Here is a 9532-nt window from a genome sequence, read left to right as displayed (position 1 = left end):
AATTTTTTCTTGATGTCTCAGAAAATAAAAAGCATTCAAACTCAGATCTCAAGAAAATTTACCATGAAACCAACATTTGAATATAAAACCTAGTCAAAGCAACACAAAATATCTTGAAATCAGGCTCCATCATGCAACTGCAGATTCAATTAGCTGACCAAAAAAGTACCTGAGCCAAGTAACGGAGGGAGTTTTCACACATAACAACTAAAGTTTGTGAACTGATTTGCATATAACTTGAAACTCAACTCAGAAAATAAAATCCAAAATAAGATTTGCTGAAGAAGGCATAAGATTCTCCAACAAAAAAAATCAAAAGTGAATGTGAATATTCCTAGTAACATTTCCTGTTTCAAGTACCATATTTCCCCTTCTGAAATCATAAAGATCAGTGAAAAGTCCCAGCAGACATGGAAATCCTTACACTACTTCAATATTTCACATTCCACAGGGAACCATTCTGATAAATAGGGCTTGAAATTTTTTATTTCTTATAGTTAAGGATAAAATCAGATGAGAATATTTTCGTATTATACTAATGCACAAGAGCAAGTGATACCTTTTCTTATCTGGCAAATCCATCCATACAGATAATCACAGTGCCTGTCATTCCAAAGCATGCTGGAATCGCCACTGATCTCTGCACAAAGTTCAATTCCTTGATAATTATTGGGTTCTCCAAAGCCCCAGTTTTCATACCTCACCTATGACAGAAAAGGTTTTGTGGAGATTCTGTTATATAGAAAGAAAATAATGAAAAGAAGGAAGAGACAGCACCAAACCACAGACCTACAACTTGTTCCTACTCTCAGCTTAAAAACAGATAAGAGGAAACCAGAATCTCCCCATGCAAATGCTGACATCTCAAACTTTTTTCAGATTGCAGTGGACTGCAGCTTAGATAACAGTTGTTTCCGATCACACTTGGAAGAATACTGACATTTTTAATAGGATAAAAATTCTGTAAAATTCATCTAGTAACAATGGTGGGGCATGTTGCTTCTAAATTAAGCAAATATCTTGCATGAGTAAATTAGTAGGACGTTATTGAGACACAACAAAAATGTTGGCATTTTTCTCAGAAAAATATTACTCCTATTATAATTTTCCTGTAAAAATGCCAGATTCGGTTTTCTGTATGGTAAACTTCCATAAATATATTTTGACCAAACTTGTATGAAATACAGCTATAACCCAAAACCACTTTTGCTTCTACAGTTCTATATCTTTGCTAAAGTACACTCAAGTCACACTGGCATAAAAAAACCTGCCTTCACCCTCATGGAATGTAGGTTATTTCGGGTAAAGGTCTAATCTAGTTAGCAAAGAAGATAAATACTAAAGATGGACTATTTTACTAAAAAAATTCCTTGCATTTATGAGAACATTCTTTTACTCAACATTAATTTCATGTTCTTGCTGATTCAATGCACATTTTCTTCTAAAAAACCAGCATGTTTTAGACAAAAAAAAATCAAGACGTGAAATTGCTATTCATAAGCTTTCCTAAAGAGAGCATGATATGATTAATCATAAAATTACACAGGAACACATATACCACACACACTTGAGAAGCAGAGGGAATGTAAAATAACAGCTGAGGAAAATTAAATCACTCACTGGAGAGCCATCACTCCAAGCAAAGCCATCATCAGGATTCAAGTAATATAAGCCCATCCAGAAAACCTGGTTGTAATAGCCATTGTTCCTAAAAAAACAACCAAAAAACAAAAAAACATAGTAATGTCCAATTTATAAAAAGTTTAAATATAGACCCAAAACTAATAAGGGTGTTACAATATTTTTAGTAATCTGTCATTCATAACAGTTAACAAGGTTCTCTAAAAATAATATTTAAAGCTGTTAGAAACTATAACGACCAAGGTGGAATTTAAGTAAAATGCATCCACTTCTAGCTATTATCAATATACATTAACTCAGATTAAAATACTGACCAAGAAAATGTTCAGATCCAAAACAACTGCTGAAAATAGGATGATGGTTTAATAGCTACTGTTGCTCCATTTATCAACTCTCCATTTTCTCTATGAAGGCACTTACAGTTTCCAAGCTCAAAGTTGCTTGCTGCAGTTAAATCATATTTTTAAAATATTGCTTTAAACTGATTCTTGTCTACAAGCAGACACATTTTACTGATTTATCTGAATTTATTGGGTCAATTTGTGGTAATGCAGCATCCGAGATTTCTTCATTACTGTAAGTAGATAGCTGGAATTGCAGTACAGTTGTAGTTTTTTGCAAGGCTGCCATGTTTCAGTCTTGCTTCCTAGTTAGTCAGGGAGGTACCGGTTCATTACACCCAGTCTGTTCAGGTAATATTGCAAGTGTTACCTTTTTAAGAGCATTTGATATCATTTAGAAATCCCATACTGGCATTTTACAATTCAGGAACTTAATAACCTTGGTTATACTCCCTGTGTAGGAAAAAATTAGTCTGAAATTGCTTCTGTTTTCTGAGTAGTTCATAAAAATTACAATCAATCAACATGTTGAACGTATTTGTATCATGAATGATACCCTTCTTGTACACTTGCTTATGCGAAAACAGCTGGCATTTGTGGTAGTTTACAATATCCCCAACCTACGGCGATAAATGTGTCCTCAACCAGATACGTTGCCAATCTCAATTTAGCATTAGCTTCTGGGATGATTGTCACTAGTTGTACAATTCCAGCTGTTTCATCAATCCTGCTTTTTTGCCGTGTTTTATACAGATACAGGTATTGAATACAGACTGGCTTATGCTGAACTAAAAACATACACCTAAAATTAAATCTTTTAGAAAGATCAAAAGGCTAATTAAAGTGATTGGATAACCACACCACAGATACTCACGCAATAGAACGCCATATCACATACTGCTCGTCTTTACCATTAATGGAGGCCAGATCTCCTCCTATAGCTCGACAAAACTCTTGAGATTCAAGCCATGTTTTCTTTTGCTCTCCTCTTGAAAAAGGCTAAAGAGAGCATTTTCCAGTCAGACAACAGAGATAACATAGATCACAAGATCAAGAAACATCAGTTACTCAAAAGCAATCCATTCACAATTAACTTGTTCCATGGGGATTACAGAAACTTTGAATACAGGGCTTATGACGTTCAGCTTCATGAAACACAGGCTTAGTATGAGTGTCTTTAAGCCCAGTTAGCAAGCTGATAGTAGTATCTGCTGCAAGACAACTAGGAGAACGGTACTTTTAATCTTAAAAGAATGGGAAATTAAGATCAGAAGATCCAATTTTAACAGAACAAAAAAACTTGTGAGTACTTCAATAAAAAGGAACAGACCTCTACATATAATCTGTAAATAAGCTTATGAAACCATAAAACACATGTATACCAATTTTTATTGCATGTATATGCAGCAGAAATGAACTACCCTCAGAAATAAGCAAAAATTAACTACCCTAATGCAGAAATAAGCAACATACTTACTTTGAAACAGAAACTAATACGATTGTTTGAGTCCCAACCTTCTGGACACCTGGGAGCAGGCGTTGTTGTCGGAACAGGTGGAAGCGTCACTCCCTCTGCCCACACTTTGCATATGAACTTTGCCTTTTCTTCACATTTTATTACATCCCACAATCCACCTGCAATTCCAGTCCTCATGGCAACACACCCTGGCTTTCTTCCTGGTTGTGAACAGAAATGCACAAAAGCAACATTTAGGGAGTCACAAGAATTTAGAAAACTTCATACTCTATCCTGCCAGAAGTTAAGTCTTTGCATAGAGTCAAAAATATTTCTAATATTAGAGTGCATCCAGAGGAGGGCCACAAAAATCATCAGAGGGCTGGAACACACTTCCTGTGAAGGACAGCTGTGGGAGCGGGGTTGTTCAGCCTTGAGAAGAGAAGGCTCCAGGGAGACTCTATCACATCCTTTCAATATATAACAGGGACTTATAAGAAAGATGGATGAAGACTTTTTACCAAGGCCAAAGTTTACAAAGGGCAAAGGTTTTAAAATGAAAGAGGGTAGGTTTAGATCGGACAGAAGAAAGAAATTTTTTTACTGTGAGGCTGGTGAGACACTGAAACAGGTTACCCAGAGAAGTGGAAGATGCCTCATCACTGGAAATGTTCAAAGTCAGGTTGGACAGGGTTTTCAGTCCCCTGATCTAGTGCAAGATGCAGGGGGGGTGGACTAGATGATATTTAAATGTCCCTTCCAACCCAAACCATTCTGTGTTTCTATGATTCTAGTTCATGAAGAAGAAGGGAAGCCAAAAAATCTGTGGTTCATCCACAACAGAGATACTGAATTGTGCCTCAGATCAAATCACCTTCAGTTGCTGACTCTAGCAACATCATAACCTGCGATCCAACAAATTCCCCTCTCAAACTGAAGATGTGATTAGAGATAGTTTCTCAAATTTGTCTAAACTGACTAGGATTTTCAAAAGTGAACTTGCTATATATAGGCCTAGTATTGGCTTCATGGTCTTACCACTCCACCTGACACATTCAAATCAGCATTTAGGCACTGAAATTAAAGGAAATCAGAGGATCTCCTGAAAGTCAAATGCAATGCACCAGAACCTTGAAAGCTGATGACCATCTCCTTTCTGATGTGCTCATGTCAGAGACAAAATGACCTTCCACCCCCATAACTTTATTAGACCAGTAAAAAATAGCAATGTTTTCATCAACAAAACCTAGTAAATAAGGAAATAACAATTAATCTATCAAAGTTATTAACTAAAAAGGATTGAACACAAATCTTCCCTTGGCCCTCTTGTTCTTCCTTACATTCCCATTTTCTCTATGGCCAGAGATGTTTCATATATGCTGTGATCTCACACACCTCAGGACACACAGTGAGCAAGTGTAGTATGAGGTATGGCTGAACAGAGAGGACTTGCACCTGGAGTGCAATATGCCTGCAGAGATTGTTCTTCCAGAACAGACTATCCCAGAACAGGCACAAATCAGTACCGGGAAAATTTAAAAGTTTCTTCCCAAGCTCATGTTAAAAATTCACTTCAGCACTAAGCAGGAAGTTAGCAAGAGCACTGCATGCTTGAGAAAGCAGCCAGATATATTTGAGAACAGTTAGTCTTTACTATAATCAAGCAAGGGCTACGGAATGAAGTAAAAAAAATCCAAGCAGTGAGTAATGTATTTTGGGCACTGGACTCATTAAAGAGTATAGAGCCATACCTACCAGGCATTTCAGAATTCCAGTGTGTAAATAAGACAGATTCACCATTAGCCCACTTGAATGTTCCCTTTTCTTCTACATCTGAAAGTCCAATCCAAAAGTACTTTTCTGTTCTCAGCCCAACCAGGCTAGTCAGATAAGCTTGTTCATATCTGATCCAAAGACACAACCATTAAATTAATACTGTTAAATTTATTTTTAAAAGTTGAAAAAGGCTTGTTATTTTCTCAGAATTGCTGTTATACCTTCTTGAAAGCATAGTTTGGATGGATAGCATCATAGCACCTAACAATAGCATCAAAGCACATAATACTTAAAAAATATATTATATTCTACTACCCTTGTATTTTAATGATTTGTTTCAGGCAAATCCAAAACCAGGAAAAGAATCTCAGTGTTATTGAAGAAATATACAAAAGTAGAGTCTAGAGAAGTATGATACTAAATCATCAAACTAAGGAACATTGCAAATTAGATCCAATGAAAATGCAAGAAAAGTTATGCTTGGGTAACAAAACTATGTAGAGGAAAAGCATGTCATAGTTCATTATGGTGTTTAAACAAACAGTTCTTTAGAAATCAAAGCAAATAAAAGAAGACTACCCTTATCAAGGTTTGGTCTGAAGACCACATTAATGCTGCAGTGTTACCTACATTCAGAGAGCTACCATTCGTGACAGCTAGAGCTTTCACACTAGAACGTATCTATTTAGATTATATAGAAACAAATAAGAGAAAGTGTAAAGCATCAAGTCAACTGCAAGCAAAATAAGCTTCATTTCTTAACCCTAACTTTCATTTTCCTAAAATTCCACATTCAATAATGTGCACCAGTTATTCAGAAATTTATCACACACTGAATCCTGGCTGAATCATGATGGATTTTCGGGTAACAGGCACTTCCATCATCATTTGGTTTTTGGTTTTGGGGTTTTTTTAAGTAGCTTAATTCTGAGAAGACCAAATAAAAAAAATTATATCCTCTTGTTCATTTGAACTACTTTTAAAAAGGAATTTCAAGTCATATCACTTCATTTAATAATCAAAATTGGATTCTTCATCTCTCATTGAAGTAAAACCCATCCTCAAGCCAGTACAATTCAGGAAACAGAAAACAAATTTCTATCTTTTTTTCTTGACATAACCATCTATATCAATACTGATTTCACAGCCATCACTTATTTTTACTATAAACTGAATTCCTGGATTTGAATATACATGCAAAATTGTGAGAATTTGCGCATCTACAGACAGCTGTCCTCTCAAGCAAGATCCTTATTCAGATCAGAGTCTTTATTTTGATACTCATGTGTTGCTAGATGTTAAATCCTCATGTGATACTCTCAGGCAAGTAGTACATACCTGTCTTCAATAGTTGCTAAAAAGGCCTGATGCCTTCCACAGGTTTGATTTGCTTGAGAAAATGATGCAAGTGTATTTCCGATTAAGTAACAATAAAAACCATGTCTTTTCCAACCCTGTCAAAATAAACATTAAGTGATCACACATGTTGCAGCTTTTCTAAACCTCTTTAAAAATGAAAGATGAAGGAGGAGGAGGAGAAGGAGGAGGAGGAGGAGAAGGAGGAGGAGGAGGAGGAGGAGGAGGAGGAGGAGAAGGACAAAACTTACTTATACCACTGTCAGCTAAACATTAGACAAAGGAAAAATAGAACTGAAAAAGTCAGACTGGAATCAGGCAGAATCAAAGCTTTTTAAAATTTCGTTTCATACAACAATTTTTCACATATAATGACTTCTTAATCAGTGCATTCGACTTTCAAATGGCAAGATAGGCTCTGCTGTGCACCTTCAGGGCTCACTATAGGATTATAACTAGCACAGAGGCATTGTGCAATCATGAGAATGGTCTTGAGAAGCAAATTTCAGGTTGGTTTTTCAAAAAGAGGAATGACACGCCAAACAAGTTTTTCTATTATTAACTAACATTAACACTCTCTTCTCATGTTTTGTTACTCAAATGTCATTAACTTAGGAAGAGGAAGAGTTTGCTGTGACCAGGCACAATTCATACAATTTATTTTTCAGACGGTTTTCATTTTCTCACCTATGAGAATCTTTTTTCTACAAGCATGTACTTAGTTCTCTAAGCAAAGATAACATCGATAAGCATTAAGATCCCTTAATCTTCTTCAAGAGTTGAATTTGTGAGGTTCCCAGGTACTGTTTTACAGATACTGTAAATACTCAACAAAGACTTCCTCTGCAGATGTGCCAAGTAGGCTTGGGAGAAAAGGCAATTTCTTCATGGAAGACAAAAACCCATTAGGTATTGTCCCTATGACATAACAAATTACAGTAAGTTTTTTGGAATTACTGAGTGTTATCTTACCAGCAGGCAGCATCCCCACGTAAACAAAAGACCTGCTGGCAGTTCAGAAGGAGCACAATGGATTCATTTTTCTCAGGCACTTGTAACAAATATTTCAAAATAGACAGCGCTGCCAGAGGCCATGGTAAAGGGTTGAGCATAGTATGTAAATAAGCACATCCTTCCTGTTGTGAATAATTTTGAAGAAAATTGTAGGCAGAGCTGAAGCGCAACTGCTGGCACAGCCAAATGCCTCAGGAAGGCCTGAATGCCAGTTAAGGAAAAATAGCCTGCTAGGGGACTAAAGGTTTGTGTTTTAGTTAAGTTCTGGAAAAATAAAGGGAGCATCAAGAACCAGATGACAGTCAGAGCCTAGATTTATTCTTAAGTATCAACTATCCCATCTAACACAGAAATGAGAAGGCAAACTGTTCCGACAACAGACATAGAATCCAGTTTTCCTGTTTCGTCTATCACCTAGGTGGCATTTTCTCCTCTTAATCACTGCTAGCAGCCTATTCAGATCAGACAGCATTTTCTTCACTTACTATCTGGCAGCCCACATCAATAGTTTCCTCTTCTGTAGGAGCTTCTGACATGGGTTTCCTTTTACAGATGTAGCCGATTTTCTTTTCACAGGAATGATCTGCCCAGAATCCATCCTGAATGTAAGAACAGAACACCATAGTCAAGTGGCACTTAGACTTAAAAAAATGTGGTTTATGTTTTTAAGCATTTAATTATTTTTTGTTAGCTTTAAAAAAAGCAAAATCTACATCTAAGTTCAATACTTAATTCCATCTTCGTTCCAAACTCACCTCTACTGCAACTGGTCCATCACTGACTTATACCTTCTTTGATTATTTGCCCTTCTGAAGAGCGATCCCTTAGAGGTCACAGCAATACACAATCTTTACAAAGACTACTGATTTAATAAGCATGCAGGATTAAAGGGAGAGGTCATCTCTCCCTGCAGAAATCCAGTTGCAACAGAAAAAAAACCCAGAAAAATACATTCTTTAGTTAAAACTTTGAAGGTGCAAAAAGTTCCTTGTTGAAGTTAGAATTAACGCCATTACTCCTCATACTACAGCTTCTCAGAAGAAACAATGACATTCAGTAGAAGCTGCACTGAAAGTAAGGAACCTCACACCACGTTCTTGCTATATTTTACATGCATTTTAGTTCAACAGATGAAAGTATTGGGAGAGGAAGAGAAAACCTTGCACAAAGCACTCTCTCATCTGTGCCTTAAAGACTCCACTTTTGTAAAAGTGAAATCACAGCAGTTGGTGGCATTTTCTTTCTTTTTTCCTTCTCCTTTTTCTTCCCCCCCCCCCCCCCCCACCAAAGTAAAATAATTATCATGTTGATATACAGTCCTTTGTGCCACAATATGCAATGTCCTCAAGAGCTTCAACAAACCCCACTTCCAACAAAAACTCTCCCAAAGCTCAACACCACTGCCTACAACAATGAAGAACTCTGGAATATTCAGCTGGTGCTTGTGTGTTCTCTGTGCTATGCTGGCCACAAGACAAGTCCATTGGTGTCTTCCACCATTTTTTTTCCTCATTCTAGCTAGGCAGGTAGGCACTACAAGTAACCACCCAAACTCTGACCATCTCAGCCTGGAAGAAATCAGCACAACTTTCATAACCTTAAGACTTCTTCAACATAGGAAATGTTACTCTGCGGCTTTGGCTCTCTAGTTGCAGTATGATCCTTTGCTGTCTTCCCATAACCATGTCTTCACCAGAAAATTCATGCAGTAATTTCTAGGGACTTCTTACCATGTCTCATGAGCTGCCTTTTGCCTTATCTCTGTTCTTAGTAACTAAACTCAAACACTGCCTTTAAAACAGTAGTGTCATAGAAAGGGACTGGTTTTGTTCCATAAAAATAAATTATGGATTCAGATGACTTCAGCCAAGAAGTGAAAACTCAAAATAATCAGCAATTGAACCATACACGTACTTAGATAGACTAACCTCAACAAAAAGTAGGGAAA

At 36.7% G+C, this 9532-nt stretch overlaps 1 protein-coding gene across 1 annotated transcript in view; it reads right to left on the bottom strand.

Moving 5' to 3' along the window:
• Positions 1 to 9532, bottom strand: part of MRC1 (mannose receptor, C type 1) — a gene marked incomplete at its 5' end in the record, with an annotated part of 43392 nt that overhangs the window by 26023 nt on the left and 7837 nt on the right. Inside the window, 7 exons of the mRNA XM_010137463.1 lie at positions 560 to 704; positions 1621 to 1708; positions 2857 to 2981; positions 3460 to 3659; positions 5194 to 5342; positions 6553 to 6668; positions 8070 to 8183. Coding sequence (XP_010135765.1) covers positions 560 to 704; positions 1621 to 1708; positions 2857 to 2981; positions 3460 to 3659; positions 5194 to 5342; positions 6553 to 6668; positions 8070 to 8183 — 937 coding nt within the window. The remainder of the gene's footprint in view (positions 1 to 559; positions 705 to 1620; positions 1709 to 2856; positions 2982 to 3459; positions 3660 to 5193; positions 5343 to 6552; positions 6669 to 8069; positions 8184 to 9532) is intronic.

Source organism: Buceros rhinoceros, unplaced genomic scaffold (assembly GCF_000710305.1).
Source record: "Buceros rhinoceros silvestris isolate BGI_N320 unplaced genomic scaffold, ASM71030v1 scaffold2536, whole genome shotgun sequence".
Lineage (NCBI taxonomy): Eukaryota > Metazoa > Chordata > Aves > Bucerotiformes > Bucerotidae > Buceros > Buceros rhinoceros.
Note: the sequence above shows the minus strand (reverse complement) of the source record. Positions and strands in the feature narration are given on the sequence as shown.